The sequence below is a fragment of the Nesoenas mayeri genome (genome assembly GCF_963082525.1).
Source record: "Nesoenas mayeri genome assembly, chromosome: 7".
NCBI lineage: Eukaryota > Metazoa > Chordata > Aves > Columbiformes > Columbidae > Nesoenas > Nesoenas mayeri.
The window spans coordinates 37,534,457-37,556,330 of NC_137551.1; the positions used below are offsets into that span (position 1 = coordinate 37,534,457).

The 21,874-nt window shown below is 41.4% G+C and overlaps 1 protein-coding gene across 1 annotated transcript in view; it reads left to right on the top strand.

Moving 5' to 3' along the window:
• Nucleotides 1-21,874, top strand: part of DOCK1 (dedicator of cytokinesis 1) — a gene marked incomplete at its 5' end in the record, with an annotated part of 272,626 nt that overhangs the window by 163,356 nt on the left and 87,396 nt on the right. The window contains one exon of the mRNA XM_080347839.1: nt 277-371. Coding sequence (XP_080203965.1) covers nt 277-371 — 95 coding nt within the window. The remainder of the gene's footprint in view (nt 1-276; nt 372-21,874) is intronic.

Below are 21,874 nucleotides of genomic sequence, written 5' to 3' on the forward strand. Positions count from 1 at the left end.
TTCCTGAGTAATACCGTGGGTTGTTTACGATGTATTATGAGATTACTGGTGTTATTATTTCTGAGGAGTTTAAATAGAATTACTGTAGGATTTATGTACATCATATATAAATATGCCTTGGTAGAATTTGTGTGTGTCGTGTATGAATAATGACTTTTTTATGAAGCGGAACAGTAAGACACCTTTTGAGTCGAGTCATTAATAACTGACACTATCACTTGGACTTTTCTGATCCAGAAGAGCGGTCTTTCCCAAATATTTTCTCTTCTTTTTTAGGATTTTCTGATGGAAACATTCATCATGTTCAAGAATCTCATCGGGAAGAACGTCTATCCCTTCGACTGGGTTATAATGAACATGATGCAGAATAAGTGAGTAGAGAGGAAAAAAGCACCGTCGCTTTCTGAGCCGGCTGCTTCGGGTTTGATCTGAAACAACAGTGTTGCTTGGAAACAGTAAAACACCATGCAGCAGCCAGGGTGGCTTTGGGTTTCTTTCATTTTTGCCTTCTCTGAGACAAATAATTATGTCTAAATTGGCTTTGGGGATTGCAGGGCAGTGGTTTAGTGGCCTGTTTTGGGGTTCTTGGAGCCCACCGCAAATTAAGGCCAGCGTTGTTCTGAGAAGCGAGCTCTTGGAACAGGCTGCAGAGGCAGGAGGGATCCGTGCATATCTTGTAATAATTTAATGTATTCCTTTGGGGATAAATGATATGTTTTGCATGTTACCTCAAAAACTAGTGATTATCATACGCTGACATGGAGCTGTATGTTCTGGGGTATTTTCAGTGCTATTAACAAGAAAGAATGGATAGGGCATTTTAAACCCAGATTCCATCAGCCTGGTAATAAAGAAACAGGCTGCAGATGCTTTTGATCCCCATTTTTTTACTCAATAATTGCAACATTGTCATTATTTAGCATGCCTTTGTGCAATATTTTATGTTTGTGACATTTATTAAGTATGTCAAATGCTTTTATGTCTAAAGTATAGATGGAAGTATAAGGAAAAACCATTTTATTTACTAGTTGCCTGGAGAAATCTCTTCTGTCCTTACTGGTAGCTACCACGGCTAGAAAGTCCTCAGTGTTTACTTGTATAAAATCCTGAACCACAGTTCCTGCTGCCAGTATAAAAATGCGCCATAACTTTAATGTTGGCTTCTGAAGTCTCCTTAACCGCCTAATAAAATCCATTCGTAATAAATATGAGTTAGGAGATCCAGCCGGCTTTTGGACCCCAGTTGCTCATGGCTGCACATTTGTGGCTTGCAAAGCACCTGCTGTTTGTTTTTAAATGAAGAACCCTTTGAGATCAGCTGATGATGAACATCGAAAGCCCATTGGGTTCAGGTGTTTTTAATTAATTTGAAAGTGGTTTTGGTTCAAGGACTCCACCTGTCTCAAGCATCATGTTGCAGGTGCTTTGGAAGCCCTCCCGGCATATGGTACCTGGTGTCCTTTCCATTGGGAGAACAACCTCCGTGCTTCATGGAATATCTTAAGAGATCAAAATCTGAGTGGGCAGGTCTGTGTTTGGACACTAATAATGCCAATTAGCCAATGTGGCAATTACTGCTGTGCAAATGATATTGCGGTGATGCTTTTTCCAGGTGTGCAGACGATGGGTATTCCTCATACTGCCTTCACGATATTGCCAAATGACATCTCAGCGTTCATTTGACCCCCATTTTATTTTCTTAGCTGTGAATTTATGGTCATAGAAATGGAAGAGCAAAAGCGTCTTTCCCTCCCTGCCGTTTTCTCCTTAAAGCACAAAGGTATTTTTACCAGGCAGTTCATTACTTGGAAAATTTGGAGTAACACAAAGTGTCACACAGTTAGGGAACGGGCTTTGATTTTCTGATCCTTAAAAATAGTCTCGTCTTTCTCCCCGAGCTGAACATCAAGTCGTGAAGAAGCAGGAACGGGATGTGTTGTTAAGATCTTTGATTCTTACCGAATAACCTCGGTACTCACAGAATATTGGAGTATTATTTAAAGTCAAAACCAGAAATGTTTTTCAAGTCTCTCTGGTGTTGATGAGTATCTGCAGAAGTGCTGAAGGGGGTTGTTCATCTCTAATTTACAAGTTCATTTTCATTACACCAGCTCGTTTGTAAATGCTGCTGAATTGATTTGAGTGCTTTTCATTTTGCCTGTTGAAGCTAATGGGGTTTCCAAAACCAGAAAGCTGCACTGTAAAATACCTTTTTGTTCATCCGGTCCATTTATTTTCACCCTTATAAACTTTTATTGAAGAAAAGTTTTAAAGCTGCCACGTCCTTTCACTACAAATAAGTGGGCACATGCCGTTTTGTGTCCCTTGTTGGAAGCACTTCTGCAGATCCAGGATTTCTGTGCTATAAGCCAAATTAAACGAGCTGATTTTTAACTAGTTCCAGATAGTTAATAGTGGATTAAAATATCCTCACTGAAATAGCGATGTAGCTGTGGGAGAAGAGGGGAAATGGAGAAACGCCTGTGTATGCATTACAGGGAATATTAAAAGTTCATACTCCACTTTGCACTTCACCAGTAGGATTCCTATATACATAAATATATGCACACTCAATAATCAGAGGAATTACTCCTGCTCGGTGTACTTTGCACATGTTTTTGGTACAGAGCATCAAAACTTGGGGCTCTGTCTCTTTCCGTCCCCGCAGCGTTGCTGTGTTACCACCGACCGTGCTGAAACGAGCTCAAAAATCCTCATATCTAATGAGATAATTGGTGCTTTTTTTGTTCTTAGATGTGCCACTTAATACCCTATTTACTGACTTCTCTAATTTAATTAAACGTAGCGTCTACTGTGTCAGCAAAGCAAGTTGTTAATTAAGAGTCCAGGGTTTTGAGTGTTACTGATTTTGTGTAATTCTTTGGTTTGCCACCAACATTCTCAGGGCAACGTTGGTTTGCTGATCAGATGTGGGAAGACACGGTGGTTGCGGCGTAGGTTCATTGCAACCCAAGTTGTCAGAAGGATAAATGAAAAGAGTATTCAAGCTGATACTGTGGCCTTTCACTCTCAAATTCTGCTCCAAATCGGCTGCTGTTTTACAGTAAATAACAATATCCAAGCAGCGGAGGTGGAAAACAACATTGATGCAGGATCACGGAGATGAATAACAGACCATAGCGTGTTACGATTGAAACAGCTACTTCTAGGGGAAGAGCAGGAGACCGTGTTTAAACCAAAAAGCTGAATGCCCAAAAGGCCAATACTTCAAGGGGTGGTCGATTGAAAAGAATAGGCAAATAGTTTTAAATATTTAAGTCTTCATCCATATAGCCTTAAAATGGCCATTGCGTTTGGGTAAATCTAAAGAAAACAGAAGACAGAGGGGCAGAAAGGGAGGAAATGGTCTTCGGGTGCTTAAAGTTTTGATGCAGAGCAGATGGGTGCGCATTGAATTGCATAAGAATTCAATTTATAAATAGCGTTCAAGTTCAAGGCTGGGGAAAACACTTCGGCATTGAACAGCGGTGGGTTGCGCGGGGCGTTGTGAAGAGGTATTTAAAAAGGGCTTGACAAGCATCCCTGAAGATGCTGGTTATAATTTAGGGAGAAGGGGGATGGAGTAAATGATCTCTGGAGGCTCCTCTCGCTCTGTGCGGGACGGTGGACACGGGGTGGACTTGGTCCCTCGGTGCTATTTCTCCATGTTGCACCATGTTAGGGTTGTGTTTGCTTCAGATTTATGTAGCTTTTCATCCATTGGGTTGGTTTTTAACAGGAGTTTTTAAGCCGGCTAAACCCCTGGCAAGTGGTTATTAAATGTATTTGTGAGCACATTGCCTACAAATAAGGATGAGCTGAGGCAACTTTAGAAGAAGATCCTACCTGTAGTTTTAAATTTTCCTGTTGGGAATTGCTCATAATTCTGTTTAAGATACTCAGGCACCTTTAAATTACATCTGCCATAAGGTTTACACGTGTACATATTTTCATGAAGAGTTATTCCTATTAAGATAAAGGCATAATATCAGTGGATGTTTTTAAAAAGGGGTTTTATCAGCTGTGATGACAGCTGCTTTGTGGCGATCCACCACATGCTTGATAATGAAATTTAGGCCTGATAGTATTTCTGTCACGCAGGTCTCTGCGATAAACGCCAGTAGCTGTATTTAATAGTTGGAAATAGGAGGTTTTCCTGTGTTTTAGATAGAGACGGAGGCAGATTCTTCATTCCAGGCTTCTCCTGCAGGAAAACACGTTCAAAGAGTTTTAACCGGAGAAGTAGTTTTTAAAAAGAAAAGCAGGGATTTTGTATTATTTACATTTTTCCCTTCTAAGTCGTGTTTGGAAACGATTCAGAAATGGTTTAGAAATTGTTTTTAACTTTTGTCATAAGCTGACAAGCTAAACTCAGGTTCCTCTTAAACACGTAACTGGGAACATGAAAACGGTTCCTCTCTGCGTTTTTGTAAATGAAAATAATTTCGTCTTTGGTCTTACTTTTGGCATTTGAGACAATCTCCTCCTTTGGTAGACCTTATGATATATTAATTTGTAGCTACTACTTTCATCTGCGGCTGCTCCAGTGGAAGCTGAGCTGCCTGTGAAAAATGAACTTGATGTTTTCTGTTCTATTTTTTTGTGTCTAACGTCCGCATTTACATAAAATACCTGGTTATTTTGCCTTTTGAAGTCAGAGAAGAAGGGGATGAGATGCTTCTCGGTGAGAAGGAGGTTTCTTGTGCCTGTGTATTGTGTATTCTCTTGCCTCGTGGAAGGGATCTGGCGGGGTTACGTGCTCACACCAGAGCTGTGCTGGCTTTGCAGGTGCGTTCCTTGCTGAAAATCCAGAATATCGCTGATATTTCTATGTGAAAAAACAAAACCAACCTTGCAAAAAGGGCTAAAAGGACCGGGGAGATGCGCCTGGTAAACATGCACCTTTTTGCTGTTGCCGGAGCGTTTATTTTTGGAGCTCCCAGGGCGATGTAGGCTGTTGTGCTCCCTGGTTGTCATAGCAGTACCTGTCAGATCTATACGGCGCTCGCAGAATTAACTTCAGCGATGTACGCACTGATCCATCAATAGTGTGCAAACGTTATGAACTGGAGCAAGTTTTGCGTAACCGTGAACCTTAAAATGTACCACAGGCTTCGGTTGCCTGAGAGTTATTCCTACTGACAAGCAACCCAAAGCCAAAGTAAAATTGGGTTTTAGCTTATTGAAATTTTGCTTAATTGCCGTGGGCTTTATACGGGCGCAGAGAAACAAAACCAAAATGTTTTGTAATAAATGTATGAAAATAGGCTCTTTGTACTTACATAATGGATAAGTCAAGTCGCATCTGTCAAATTAGGTGCAAGTGCAAAAGGTTGTATTTATAACCCATCCCAAGCTGGTGATGGGTGGAGATGTGGTTTTCGCAACGGGGAGAACGGTCCCGAAGGATGGCAAAGGTTCTGCATTGAAACCTACAGAAAACGCAGGAACACAAAGCAGTTTCACAGACAATCAAGTAATATTGAAGATAGGGGGTAGAAGCACAAAAACCTTTCATTTTCCTAAAGCCCTCTGTATAACAATGTCCAAGCCTGTATTAATATATTCAAAGAGGCTATTAGTAGACATAACTTGAAAGCTGTCATATACAATTGGGGCACTGTTCATTACAATATTTACTCAATTTATATTGTTATGGAATACAGTAATGGTTTTACATTTCCAAATATGATATTTTGGTGAAGAAGTGTTTGAAATACACCTATATTTTTAGGAGGAGAAGGGATGTGTTGTTTCAAGAAGAGTATGAACAGTAGGAAAAGCTTTGATTAAAAGGGATTGGCGCTGTTTTTCCTGACTATGAATACATTTTCTATAGGACTCTGTGCTTACTTATTTAGACAGTTTAGGAGCCCAGACATGTGGCTTGAACCGCAAAATATTTTTATTTACAATAGATTGAAATAAGACTTTGAATGGGAATAATTCTGTTTAGTTCCAAATATTTCTCTTTATAAAAAAAAATCTCCCACTATTTACCATGTATAGGTTGAGGATTAACATTTTCAAAGCATGTAAGTTTCTTGAGATCCAGTTTTCAAAATTAACTCATGCCAGAAATTTGGTCTTCAAATAAAATAGATGAATGCAGGCTGATAAATTCTATAAAGTTACAATTTCTGTACATGGAGGGATTTTTTTTTCGCTGTCCATAAAACCTGGTTGCATAATGTAGTGACCTTTTCAGTAAAGACCTTGCAGGATTTTCGGTTTAGTACCGTACCTGTCAAATTAACTGGACCCAGTTGTAAAATGATTGTACTTGGCTATGTTTAAAATAACACAGGGGTTTTATTCTCACTGGAAAGGCTGCGATTCCTTGAAGGAATATCCTTCAGGAATATCCTTCTGCGGGTGCTTTTCCCTTGGTGATTTCTGTAGTGGGAGGAAAGGATGCAGCAAGTTATTTTATCCCAGCCATTAGGAGTTAGAAATGTTCTTAGCATAGGTTTTCATCATTAATATATAGTCTAAAGAGTGCTGGTGAATGGGGCTACATCCAGCTGGTGGCCAGTCACTAGTGGCGTCCCCCAGGGGTCAGTGTTGGGTCCAGTCCTGTTTAACACCTTCATTGGTGATTTAGATGAGGGGATTGAGACCATCATCAGCAAGTTTGCTGATGACACCAAGTTGGGAGGGAGTGTCGAGCTGCTGGAAGGCAGGAGGCTCTGCAGAGGGATCTGGATAGACTGGAAAAATGGGCTGATTCCAATGGGATGAAGTTCAATGAGGCCAAGTGCCGGGTCCTGCGCTTTGGCCACAACAACCCCCTGCAGCTCCAGGCTGGGTGCAGAGTGGCTGGAGAGCAGCCAGACAGAAAGGGACCTGGGGGGACTAATGGACAGGAAGCTCAACATGAGCATCAGTGTGCCCAGGTGGCCAAGAAGGCCAATGGGATCCTGTCCTGTATCAAAAATAGCGTGGTCAGCAGGACAAGGACAGTGATCCTTCCCCTGTGCTCTGCATTGGGGAGGCCACACCTGGAGTATTGTGTTCAGTTCTGGGCCTCTCAGCTCAGGAAAGAGATTGAAGTGCTGGAGCGGGTCCAGAGAAGAGCAACAAGACTGGGGAAGGGACTTGAACACAAGCCCTATGGGGAGAGGCTGAGGGAGCTGGGCTTGTTTAGTCTGGAGAAGAGGAGGCTTAGAGGTGAGCTCAGCACTCTCTAGAACTACCTGAAGGGCAGTTCTAGCCAGGTGGGGATTGGGCTCTTCTCCCAGGCATCAGCAATAGGACAAGGGGCCATGGGCTTCAACTCTGCCAGGGGAAATTTAGGCTGGAGATTAGAAAGCAATTCTGTGCAGAGAGTGGTCAGGCATTGGAATGGCTGCCCAGGGAGCTGCTGGACTCACCGTCCCTGGAGGGTTTTAAACTGAGATTGAACATGGCACGTAGTGCCATGATCTAGTCCATGGACTGGGACTGGACCAAGGGTTGGACTGGATGATCTCTGAGGTCTTTTCCAACCCAGTCCCTTCTGTGATTCTGTGATTATGGATTTTTTGTGTTTGGAGACACATGTATGTTTTTTGGTGAAGGTGTGGTAAGTTTGCTTGGGCTGGGTGATTGTGACTCTGCTTATTCTGTCTTTTATTGTTGCGTTTCCTTTGATAGACCTATTTTTCTGTCCTTAAAGCGTAGCTGGGATTTGCTCTCCTCCTGGGAATGGAGATCTCTGCACCGTGCCATCTATAAAATCAGGGGAAGGCTCTTGCAGATGTATTTCATCCTAAAGCACAAGGGAAATCTTTGTGTTTAATTTCGTTGGGGAAAGAATGAGCCTTATTCAGTACTCGCTTCAAAAATATCACCGTGGAGCATTAGGCTAATATGCACACCCTCATTGTTCAGCAGTAGTTAACGTCTTCTCAAAATATTTCTGATATATTCCTTGACACTTCAACCTTTTATTTGCCACAAGAAAATTACAGTGGCTTTAAAGAGAAGAATTGCATGTTAGGGAACATCTCTTCCTGAACTAGAAAGAAACACGTAGGGATAAAATGATCCCAGCTGCTGGTGTTCTGGAGTTTAAGTTTTATATATGAAAGGGAAAAAAGTGAACTAAGGTTTCTTAGAGATTTTGTTCTTCTGTTACAAGGCCTTGCTATTTTGGGCAAGTTTTAAGTAGCAAGGCCGTCCTAAGGGTTAGACCTGGCAGCATTCCTGTTCATTAATGGGTTGTCCTCCTTTGGATGGTGGCAGATTTAATCCCTTCAAGACATTTTGGGTGCTACATGTATCTAACAATGCTTGAGGACCATTAATTTAGAATAATGCTTCGCCCAGCAGACTTTTCATGTTACTTCTGTTGTATTTACATCCCTGGTATTTCATGGGGCTTCACTGCAAGGGGTAGCGACTAAACCAAGAGTTTGCCCTGCTGGTCATCTTCCTTGATATATTTTACTAACTCTTAACTATTTGTTGTGCAAACAGGTAATGAGTAATTGAGAGGCACCTCATAGCCTGTTTTATTGCAGAAGTGGCTCAGAAATGTGATGTTTTGAAAGAAAAGCAGGGCATATATGCTACATGCAACCAAGCAAAAGTAGCAGCTTGGCTCGATGGTTACAAAAAACCAGGCAAGATAACATCACATATAGGTTTTTTCTTCCTCACTTTGTGGAATCATCATCCACGCTATGCCGTGGATGTCTGATTTGTTTTATTTTTAACAAGACGCTAATAAAGCCAACTAATTATTTTGGATACGTGCACTTTTTTTTTTCCCAACTCGCATCTATAAAGTGTTAAGAACTCCTGGGTTTAAAATATTGATTTGAAAGAAAGCTGCAAGAGGTTATTACACTACGTGTCATGATAATTCCATGGCGAGAGTCTAACTGAGATCTGAAGAAGCATTGCCAAATTAATTTCAAATGGAAAATAATGATTTGGATATTATTTTCCCTCCTAGAGTCTAAACCTATGTTGACAAGGAAATACTTCGTGATGATTGTACTCATGAGTGTATTATACCAACCAATAGATTCATTAGTTTGATTTTTATGATATGTTTTGGTTATCAGATGGTGCAGATCAAGACAAATTCAATATATTCTGCACTGAGTTATGGATAATAATGTGTTGTCACGTATTTTTGTCTGGTGTGCACGTTAATTGTTTCGGGAGTAGCAGAAAGCCTTAGCAGGTTACATTTAGTGCAGATAGATCCTTTAGTGGAAGATTTCCTTCAATTTACAGTTTTCTGATTATAAATTTTCTAATTATAACTGAAAAAAACCTGTAATTTTAAATTGTATTTCATAATTCTGAATTCTCTTTCTCTCTTTCACTGTCTGAACCCACTGAGAAGACCCTGGTGTGTAGGTATTCAAAGTTTAGCTGTACATAAGGTTGAGGGAGGTCGGATCACAAGCGTTTGAATTATTGTGCCAGTGTGGGTGTTCGGCATGAAGCTGCATATGGATATTTGCTTTCTCATTTCATGGCTCCTTTGGGACCATGCTCCTTACAGCTTTATTTCGCTTTGCTTGTTTCCTCGCGTTCCGTTTTGGTGCCAGATCAATCTCTTTCCCTGCAGCACCAAATGTCCTGGGGATGCCCAGAACTGGACCCAGAACTCCAGATGTGGCCTCCCCAGGGCAGAGTAGAGGGGGAGGACCAACCTCCCTCCACCTGCTGGTCACACTGTTCCTAATGCACCCCAGGTACCATTGTCCTCTTGGCCACAGGGCACATTGTAGGCTCACGGTCACCCTGTTGTCCACCAGAACTGCCAGGTCCTTCTCTGCAGAGCTGCCTTGCAGCAGGTCAGCCCAACCTGTGCTGGTGCCAGGGTTGTTCCTCCCCAGGTGCAGGACCCTGCACTTGCCCTGTTGAACTTCATCAGGTTCATCTCTGCCTGGTCCAGCCTGTGCAGCCTCTGCTGTGTCAGCCCTTCCTCCCAGTTTGGGACCATCACCAAACTCAGTCTCTTCATCCAGATCACTGATGAGCAGGTTGAGCAAGGACTGGACCCTGTACTGACCCTTGGGGAGCTACGTGGCCTTGTGATGTGTGCAGCATGTCCACAAGGAGCACTGGAACAGGCTGCCCAGGGGGGTTGTGGAGTCTCCTTCTGTGCAGACATTCCAACCCGCCTGGACACCTTCCTGTGTAACCTCACCTGGGTGTTCCTGCTCCATGGGGGGATTGCACTGGATGATCTTTTGAGGTCCCTTCCAATCCCAAACTGTCCTGGTTTTGTTAAAAACAAGTTTCTCTTTCAGTGAATTTGCCTATCAGCTAAAGCCTTCATATTAACTGCATTTTCCTGGAGAACCAGACACATGTTTTGGTAAACCTAGGAATGGAATGCAAACTTATTGATAAGCATGGATGGACATCTCGCGAGAGGGGCGACGAGAAACAGGTGACCAGGAAACTGACCAACTGTGTATAACATTCCATTCTCGTGAATACTTCATATAAAAGTGGGAGATCGCGAGGATCTCGCCCCTTTCCTTTGCCTTTTCCCTTCTGCTCATGGCCGACATTAGGAGAGGACCTTACTAGTCGTCCCTGTGAACTGAGGCCAATGACAGACTGAATCCAGCTCCAGTTGGCTGCAGAGTCCAGTCCAGGACTTCGGGTGCCGGCTCTGCAGTTGCTGAGACTTTCAAGATTGGTTTTGTATATTTTGTATTATTTTCTCTATTCTTATTAGTAGCATTAGTAAAACATCTTTAATTTTTTCCAAATCTCTTCTCTCTGTCCTTCTTTCCCTCCTGATCGCCTGTGCTGAGTGGGAAGGGGGAGAGGGAGGGGCAAAAGGGGGAGGTGGGGGGGAAGAGGGGGTTAACAATACATCTGCCAGGGTTTTATTGTCACCCCGCAATCTAAACCCTCGACACAAACATACTATGATACTGTGACAAGGACATCCAAACCCACCGGAATGTGCTTTTCCATTTATTAATTGAAATTATTACTTGAAATTCTGGCGCCCCAACAGGCAGCCTGTGCTCGGGGGCCTGGATCCATCCAGCCTGCATCTTGAAGCAACAGCACCAAGTGCTGGTCACATCATGTACCCAGGTGTGAAATTGCTTCTTTTTTTTTGACACAAAATGTATGGCGTGAACAAGAATGTGGAAATACTTGTTCTTACAAAAGCGGCAGCATGAAGGAGGTAATTAAATGAAGCTGAAGGTGTTAAATCAAAAGGCATGTTAGCAGGACTCCGTTTTTCCTAACAGTAAAGCTGGTGGCACGTGATGTCTATTTTTAACATGGAAGGTGTAGCAATTTTCACTTAAAATCGTTACTTTTCCATGTCAGCTTAATTTGAGTTAAAACTATTGCACATATAAAAATACCTAGTGAGTGAAGAGTGTGCTGCTGTTTCACACTTGAGTTTTATTAATCTTTTCCTCTTTCAACATTCTAAAAACCCCAATATTTCAGTCTTTAGAAGTAAACAAAAAGTACTTGTTTGTATATTATAAATGGGAGTTCAGGCTTAAATGCTGCTCTTGGCTGTCACTCTGTACTGAAGATTTCTGTAGTTCGCTTTGAAACTGCATCGTAAATTCTATGGCTTTGACCATCAATTAGTGACTTCATTATTCTCAGCACTCAGGGGTGGGAGAGAAAATGGCCTTTTGGCTGAAAAAAGCCTTTTATTTACTTTTCCAGTAAAATCGATTGCACTGCACTGTAACTCTCCTATATTTTTTTTTAATAAGAATTGCAAACAATATCAGAGCTACAGAAATTCATGCCCCTTTTCCTTGGCAAAACCTAGTTTCAGGTAAGCAGGGGGTTTTGGTTTCCCAAGGGATCCCTGTAGGAAAGGGGAGCAGGGTCAGACCCTTGGTCCTTTCATCCTGCCGAGGTGGGAGTTTCTTCTGGGATAAATTTATAATGTTGCAAAGGAAAAGAAAGTTGGGTGCGTGGTTGTCTCCTTATGTACCAACAAACACGGCGGGAAACACCGTCATTCCTGTTGGTTCACTTTCCATAGTCACATCAGTGTCTGTAACATTCCCAGGTTTATCGTTCATTCCTGACCCGTGAGGCTGTGCAGGTCCAGCTGTAGAGAACACGTCAGGTTATCAGACTTCAGGAATTGCTAAAGCTTGATCATTTTTTTGTTGGAGAAACAGGTGATCCTATATTAACAGAAAACCTGAAAAATTACCTTTATGACATTTCTTATTTCTTCATGCTGGAATTTTCCTTATGAGAAATCAAGTATTCGGTAATCACTGGTTTTGTTCCTCTCTGTGCTGGAAAAACGAGTAGGATGTCGAAGATGATGGTTGGTGGTTTTCTGATATCTTACTTACAAAGATATCCAAACAGCTCCATTTCTGGGATGAACTTTAGTTGCATTATTTGTCAGTGAGATTTTAAAAGGCGACGTGATACTCTGATGCATTTGCAAGTATTCACTTTACCTCCCATGTTGTTGTCTCATGTTCTTCTTGCTGGACCGTTTTGCATCTTTTGAGCCAGCAACCATGTTTCATTTTGAAAAATCAAGGTAAAATTGCCAGCTGTCAAAACCAAACGCGTTTTATGTAAGTTCTTCTTGATCACTAAATACTTCTTCATTAGTCAAACTAATTTTTACAACATGCTTCTTCCACAACCGCTTCAGTCATGTTTTCTGGAGGAAGACTTTTCTTAAGGAAAGTATTTCCATCTTTGAGATACATCCCATAGTTATTACCGGACTAATATATTGATATTGGGTTGCACTTTCCCCTTTTGTTTAGCTTTCATGGTCTCCATAAACCTGTAATTTTCAGTGTGTTTGACAGCATCTAAGGATTTTATTATTTTTTAAGAATTATTCCCCATCTTTTCCAGTCTGTCCAAGCAGTTCTACTGCAGGAGTGCCAAGAAGCAAATATACTTTGTCAGGTGAATACTGATCAAGAGGTGTAGAGAGGGATCATTGCGTTTTCGCTCCTTGCCAAATTCAGTGCTGGAGTCCCTTAGCGTAGCAATAAAGTTATACAAATGTGTGCTGAGTTTGGCTTTCCTTCAAATGACACTTCTACGTATGCCGACCAAACCCTCAGAGCTCATTTTTCACCCTCTCTGTGTTTCGATACACGCAGACTGCGACGAAGGGAGCAGGAGAAAACGTTCTTGGCTCTGTTGGAATTTCTCTTGAAGGCTGAGGACTCTATTTCTCAATGCATTTCTTCCTCCCTCCTCTTAATTTACTCTTTTTTCCCTCTAGTGTATGGTCTCAAAATGAACAAGAAGAATCCACCACTCTAGTAAACTCTTGTTTTTGATGAAGAAGGTGAAAATCCCGCTCATTTGGTGCTAAAGTGGCAGAAAACACAGTTTATAATGAGTGCGAATCAACAAACAAGTATTAAGTATAAAACCTAAGGGACTTGTGAGATGGTCAACAACTAGTCAAGGGTGATACAGGTTTTTTAAAATCCTCTGTTATTATAAAAGGCTATTACACTCTTGACGTCCATACCGGGTGATACGTAGCATCAACCAGTGCTTGTCCAATAGTCCTGAAAACAGTTGTCTTAATTAAGTTAGACCGACTTTTTACAGCTTCTTCTATTTCAGTTTCTGCCACGACAACTGGCAACAAGAAATGAGGAATTTATGAAGAAATCATGAAATATGTATGCCGCCATGTGTGATTTATTCATCCAACATACAAAATGTATTTTCAATTCCAGCATCAGAGCTGCTAATCAGAAATTTGAAAATAGACTAAAACTGTTGATCATTTAATATGAATATGCAGAGCGCACACTGGATTCCCATCCATACTGTGCTGTGGATTTAACTCACAACGAAGCTTTAGACATTCAGCACTTTGAACTTTTCTAAGAGTTTGTTTCACTGATAACCAGGATGTCAAACTAATTATTTATGTTAGAAACAACTCATGGAATAAAAGTACTTAGGAGAAAAGTAGAGTATTGCCAAGGGAAAACTTAAACCAAATCCTTTCATGTTAACATCTTCAAAAATAAAAACCGGAACCCCAACCCAAAACTCAAGTGTATCCCTGAAAATAAAACAATAAAATTGTTTTAGAGATTTTAAGTTTTTAGTGAGGGGTTTCTGGTTATTGTCTTCACAAAGCAGAACGTGGTGTGTGGATGTCTGAGTTCACAGGGAAGGTAATAGCGTTTCGCTCAGGCTCATTTCAGTTACACCGTTGCCTTGATTTCATTTTTAACTTGTGATATCTGTAGTATGAATTGCTGATTTGTTTGTTCTGAAGATTAGGAGGGTGGAAAATGACCCACTGAAGCCAATGGGCAAAAATGCTGTTGCATGGAGCGTTTTTTTCCGTAGTTCCCCTGACACCGACTCTTCCATTTTGTGCGTAACCCGGTTTTGATTTAAGTTTGTAAACTTCCCCTGTGCAGTACATAGGGTTTGGAATCAAAGCATGCTGTTCTCTCTCCTCTAAAATATCTAATCCCTTTTACTTAGGTGTTTCTCTTCAAGCTGTTCTCTTGTTCTGACGTGGGAACCCAACCTGTACAAGCGTGATAGATGAAACACAGCAGTTGCCTTGATTCTACGTGGTGACAGTGATAGTTGTGTTACAGCTGATAAACAGAAAGGGGTTGTATGAATCCACACTGGAGCAGGTTTTGAGCAGAGATGTAGGTGTGGGTGAGCAGCATGGATGATCACGAGAATTGATCTGTAGATCTATAAAACCTCCCTTTCCAGTCTGTCTGACCAGTGAGAAGTGTCTTGCAGAAAGCCCGTGGTATATTATAGCGATATACTACAATTAACCTCAGATAGCCGCCTTGTGATGAGATGAAATTTGGTGATATATGCTATTTTTCCAGGTTTTTTGTGTGGCTGTGAGCATGCCAGACCTTCACTGTGGGCCATGGGCAGAAAGGACAAGTGACATCCACTCTAGGAGTTATCACCAAATCCCTTCCAGCTGTGTTATTAAATGAAATGGCAGTGATACGCAACCGGCTGGGTTTAGTTTGTTTGGTTTTTCTTCCTTCTCCCAAGTGCTATTTATTAATAATTGAATTCTCTCCATGCAGGGAATGACCCTGTTGGGATGGTGAGTGCTGTAAGACGTCTTGCAGAGCCGTGCTGGGTTGGGAATGCTGCAGGATCTACCAGCAGCTTTAGGCTGAGCAGGAACAATCCTGAAAAGCCTCTTCTGTCATAAAAAAGGGAGATTTACGTGTTTTGATTTTCTTATGCTTAGGGAGAAAATCACCACGTAAAGGTTTTATTTTGTGTTACTCTCTGCCGTTGCTTCACTAAATTTGAAACATTAATTAGGAAGTTTGGTGTGACAGATCTTTGGGCTGACGACGCACCAACAGCAGATGGGGTTCCTAGGGCTGACACCGTCATGTCAGTGATTTATTTGTCAGGAATACCGTACGTTGTTTTCCATTTTCTATAAATATTAGCCTAAAATGTGCTAATGACCTTTTTCAATAGCAGTTAATTATGGTACCTGGTTTATTATGGTAAAGCATTTTTTAATGTCAGGTTAGAAGTCACATTTCAATACTTTCAATCTTCCATTCACAATCCACTTACTTAACTGAGTATTTGATTTAAAGGTACTTTTGGCTTGAATACAATTCAAAGATACTTTCGGATCGAATACCATTAACTTAAAATATTTCTTGAGATAATTACAACATAAATATCAATGGCAAACAGGCCCAATTTAATCTTATGTGCAAATGTATACGTATACTATTGTTCTTACATTTTAATCTGAGAAATCGTATTTTAGGGTTGTTACCCAAACAACTGGGCATTGTGGGTAGATTAAACTTTACCAACTTGTTCAGCTCCTTTTTGCTGAAGGATTGTCATTGTCAAAGATGCTTTGTTCGCCATAAAGTACGATTTATACTGACGGTTTTATATCGCAACAATAATATTAATTTGAATTGTTCTTGTAAGAATCTCAGAGCATCTGGGGAGGATCATCTGCATTGTGTTGACCTTACAGATGTTCCAATTGATTCACAGGGGAATTAAGTAATTTACCTGTGCCCATGCAGTGAACAACCAGCAGTGAAGAATATCAAATCGTATGTTACTTTCATATGAAATGTTCTGCTCCATTGCGATAACTAGTACATATTCCATATGAATATTAACCCGTAATTGTAGTTGAGATAGCACAGTTCACATCTGGAGCATGTAAGATGTAGATGAGAGGGCAGAGATGGCAACACCTACTTTACAGCCCCGTTCAGCTTTAAACTTAGAATGTAAAGCTTTTAACATGGGTTATAGAGCCAAGGATAATAAACATCAGCCTCATCAAAACTTTCTGTAAAGCTGTTACTACTCGTAATTGAGATAGATGCACTTTGACGGATCAGAGCTGAACAATGATTGCAGTGTTAGCACGTGTATTTAATTCACCTTTCTCATCTAAAAAGGTGGATCAGGCAACATATATTGCATTATCAGATCATCCCGAGAATTGGAGTGTGTTGCATGTAAAGCTTCGGTTCTAAAAATACTGTGCCAAATTAGCAGGAGAGAATAGATGCCGAGTTAATAATCCTGTTTTGCTCTTAGTTTATAATGGATTTGTTGATAGGAAACAACTTTCCTATCTGTTTACATCATAATAATTTGATAACCCATTTGTATTATTTAAACTGCATATTTTGTAAATGCTGAAGCGAAGTAATTTGTAACAGAAGCAGTAAGTAGGAGCAGCTTTCCTAAAGTGTTTTTTAAATTGCTTTGCTTGCAGCTACAGAGTTTACCATGAAGAACAATTTCTCATTCTGAAATTTCCGAGCCACAGGAGCGGTCACACAGCTGAGAAAGGGACAGGCTGATGATTAAAGACAGTTTAATGCCCCGCTTGTTGGGGAACAGAGTGCTGCAGACCTGACTGGGCTAGCAGAACATATCACTGCAGTCTCCTAATGTCCTAAATCAGGAAACTGATTTATCACCTATTAGGTCTTATTAGATCCTATTCAGAGGGAAAAATGAACTTCTGTAGCTGGATGGCAGAAAATTAATTTGAAATAAATGTTATACAGTCGGGCTTCTTCAGTTCTTCTATCCAAGTCAACCTCTGTGGCTGGAAAGCGGATTTTCCAGGGTCGATACGGTTTCTTGCATCGAGGCGTACTGTGCGTGCACAAAGGAATGCAAGAATGGTGTAAAACTCTCTATTTGAGACAGGTGGAGCTCTGATGTGATTACTTCCCACATTTGCAATTTAGATTTTTGTAAAAAACACTTTGTGTGCCATATCATGCACTCCTTGCGCGGCTCCTTTGGTGCCATCAGAGGCGCAGGGCAGGTGGAAGGTGGTGGGTATCACATCGTCCGGGGAGGGGTTTCATTTCTTGTGATCGCACTTCGTCCTCAGGAGAAGTTGCAGGAAGCCACTGTAGATATTTTCGCACAGTTTCAGATTCTTAGGAGTTTAAATCTGTTGTTTAAAATGTGTTGCTTCTATGATCACCCAGTCCAACCCCCCTGCTAGCGCAGGGTCACCAGAGCAGATCACACAGGATCGTGTCCAGGCGGGTTTGAATGTCTCAGAGAAAGGGACACCACAACCTCTCTGGCACCCTCAAGGTAAAGAAATCTCCATTTCCTTGCTGTTTTTAAAACTATGCATAGAAACATGGGTTGATAACAACACACTTGGTAGCAGCGGAGCACATTGTCTGGAGCGAGCAGCTTCAGCTGCAGATTGTGCAGGAGGGGTGATCTTGTCTTCTTCGCACCCCACCCTTCCTTCAGCTTCGCCTTTTATTGCTGTTATTTTTTGTTTAGAAAAAGTTTTCTTCAAATTGAATGCAAGAGCTGTCCCTCAAGTACTAAAATATTAATATGGTTGCAAAGCAGCAGTGATGTGCAGGGCTCCCCCCCTGTGTTTGCACACCCCATTGGGAAGATGTTATTAGTATTCTTTGTTATCCCATCCGAGGAGCCACGTATAGACTAATAGTTGCCTGGCTTTGAAATCTGTCGAACCAGATCTGTCTGATCTTCCCTGGACCTGGGGGTCCTGGGGACAGCAGGATGACCATGAGCCAGCACTGGGCCCTTGTGGCCAGGAAGCCAATGGGACCTGGGGTGGGTTAGAAGGGGGTGGTCAGTAGGTCAGAGAGGTTCTCCTGCCCCTCTGCTCTGCCCTGGGGAGACCACACCTGGAATATTGTGTCCAGTTGTGGCCCCTCAGTTCCAGCAGGACAGGGAACTGCACTGGATGAGCTTTCCAGGTCCCTCCCAACTCCTGGCATCCTGTGATTCCCTGGGAGCCCCACAGGAGTGAAGGGTCCACCAGCAGCGTCCTGCCAGCACCCACACACTTCTCAGCACAGGTCCACCGGTATTTTTACCATATCAAGGGTTTTCACACGTGTGTGCCGCTGCTCCCACTGCCGAGTTGAGTAATGATGTCTGGGTACACGGGCAGTGACGAGTCTATTGACTGCTCTTTACATAAAAGGAGAAAATATTGAATTCAGCAGGGAGGAGGCAGGGAAGCAGAGGTTTGCTTCTCACCCTGATCGATCATATTCTTCTGGGTGGCGAGACTTCTTAAAGAATGAGAAAATGAGTTTTCTGTTATTCTCAGAGGCAGCAGCTGAGATTGCCTTGGCAGTTCCAGATGAATGAATGAAGTTGTATTTATGAGCACCAAACAAAAGATAAGGTACTCATACCTCGTCTTTTCTTCGTACATCATCATACCAGCATTTTCCTATGCTAAGATTAACATCAGCCGTACTGGATTTTGTGATTTGCAGGTTTCACCTGCGGGCACGTTGCCTTTATTGAGTAGGAAAGTCAAAAACCGGACTTTCACGGCATACAGGGCAGGTCTTTTAAATGGAAGGTCGTTTGCTTCTCAGTAGCATCTTCTGATGTACAAAATGCGATCGGTAAGCAAGGTTTGATCTTTCAAAGAAATTCAACACCCCGTTAGTTCCAGATCAGCCACTCGCCCACTCTTGCTGGGACCTTTTACTGTGTCTATACAACGGAACTTAAAAAAATCTATATTTACCATAGTTTAAAACTTCTTAGTAGAAGTTTATACAGCCACAATCACCCAGTAATTACCATTTCTCGCAGACTAATATTTACTTTTTTGACTAATTTAAAACCCATTCATTATACTACATACAAATTAAGAGCACGGTGTTGTGTTGGTCTCTGAATGCATAATTGCAATTAAGATACTCCCTGCAGAAACAGTAAATGTAGGGTTAATTTGGACCACGAGTTGTTTTATTCTGCTGGGTTTTTTTTTTTTGTTCCTCTGCAATTAAATTATCCTACTGTGGCACAGAGAAAATAACACTTATTTGTATCTGGGCTGTAATGTGATATTTTTAATGGAAGTGTCTTTAATGAGACGGGTTGTTGACTAACGGTGGATTGGTCGTGTTTGCTCGTTCCACAAGGGGCTCTGAATGGCTTGTCTGGCCCCAGTTGTGAGCGAGGAGCTTCACTGCAGCAAATCAGGTAATTTCTGATGGAAATCTCAGCGCTTGAAGAGTTGGAATCACAGGAGGTCCCTCCAGAAGTTTGTGCTTCTCCCTTTTTAGCCCCATTTGGCTCTTAAACATTTCACAGAATCACAGAATGGACTGGGTTGGAAAAGCCCTCAGAGATCATCCAGTCCAACCCTTGGTCCAACCCCAGTCCATTGACTAGATCATGGCACTAAGTGCCACGTCCAATCTCAGTTTAAAAACCTCCAGGGATGGTGAGTCCAGCAGCTCCCTGGGCAGCCATTCCAATGCCTGACCACTCTCTCTGCACAGAATTGCTTTCTAATCTCCAGCCTCAATTTCCCCTGGCAGAATTGAAGCCCATGGCCCCTTGTCCTATTGCTGATGCCCGGGAGAAGAGCCCAATCCCCACCTGGCTAGAACTGCCCTTCAGGTAGTTCTAGAGAGTGCTGAGCTCCCCTCTAAGCCTCCTCTTCTCCAGACTAAACAAGCCCAGCTCCCTCAGCCTCTCCCCATAGGGCTTGTGTTCAAGTCCCTTCCCCAGCCTTGTTGCTCTTCTCTGGACCCGCTCCAGCACTTCAGTGACGCCTTGGGAATAAAAGGTATATAATTTTGTCTTGAATTAGAAATTCGAGTGAATGTAACATAAATGAATGTGTTCCCCAGTATTGAACAACATTTGAGTGGTATCATCATCTAATGTGCTCCTATATATTGAACTAAATCAGTTTGCAAGACTCATCTGCTCCTTTATGTGCTACGTGTAGGCTGTAGAAGTGTCAGTTTTTCAAGCAAGTATAAAGTGAGGATTCTGCTGTTGCACTATGGCAGATGAAATATTAAGGTAGATATAGCTAAAAATATATATATAATAACTGTTTCACTATTTTCCCCCTGTAAAATTTAAATTACCCAACCTAAAGAGCAAGGGGGGAAGCTATTCTACCCAGTAAGCTAGAGAAAAAGGAAAATACTCCTAAAATATTGGGAAAAAAATATCTTTATTTCAGTGTTAAGGAAAAAAATTGAATTTATTTTTGCTACAATTTATAAAATACATGTTTTCTTCTAAAATACTGTTTCCTACTGAAAACCTGGGAGAACTGAGAGCTAAAATAGCACACACATTCCATTTTAAAAGCCCCTAATTCTTCAGCAGGGATCCTCAAACCTCTTTGCCTTATCAATGTGATCAAAACCAAACCCTTTCTGCAGGTTGTGTCGATGCTACAACGCTACATCTTTTGATTGAAACCACTGTAAATTATATCACATTTTAATATGCCGCTTGCAGCCACTTTTAGCACCTTTTGGATATCAGTGATCGCCGTCTGCGTATTACTGACGTTAAAGCTGAAATTACGTAGCATCTGAGCAATGTGTGTGTGCTGTCCCGCTTTTAATTAGTCTGCTACTATATGGAAAAAGCCCAGAAAACTCTGCTTTTACCTTATGTAAACCTTTGACAAATCCTCTGGTTGTTCAGCGTTGGCCTCTGTAGCTTCATGCTCTTGCCAGACTTGACATAGTGTCTGCTGCAGATGGGCTGGAAAATGCTGGCAAGCCTTATTTAATGTATTTTATATTATAATATATATATATTATTTATATTATAAATATAAAATAAGGTGTTATTTAAGATACTACCTATTCAAGGTATTATTGAATACACTGTCTCCATACCTTCCAGCTATGTTCAGCTTCCGCTCAACTTTTTCCTTCCAGCGATTGTGTTAATGGTTTCCCTTAAAACTTCCATTGTCAGACTCTGCCTTCCAAAACAGAATTTTATATGGAAATTTTGGAAAATACGATAGAAGTAATGCAAGGAAAAAAAAAAAAGACAAGTGCTTGGAGCTCTGGGTAGTTGAGGATGTTTCTGAATTAGAAACTTTTATTCCTACAGGAAAGAGTAAACTTAAAATCCTTAAAGTCTTTGAAGGCTTTTATGGTTTCCCATGAAAAGAAAGACCCGATCGTATGAACACGCTGGTAACATTTCAGTTGCAAAGTAGTGGACTCTGTCATATGTAAAATTATACTGTATAAGATTAGGACAGTTTAGATGTTACTATATATACAACCATTTGTTAAAAACAAATCAACATGAATATTTTGTTTGCTTGTTTTTTTCTGGGTGGGAAAACCTCTTCGCATTGGGGCTACTCTGGATTTTTCCCCACTTTGTTTTTACTGCCCATATGAGCCCATACAATAATTAGAGTCTACTCATGGAGCTGCTGGATTTCAGTGCCATTGGCCTGATAAATTATCTGTCTAGAGATCGCCAGAATGTGGAATTTAGGCCAGAGGAGAACGTTCAAGGAGCATAAATGATGCAGAAATGTTATGTAGGCCTTTTGCCCAACTATACTTTCACCCAGTCCAGGAAA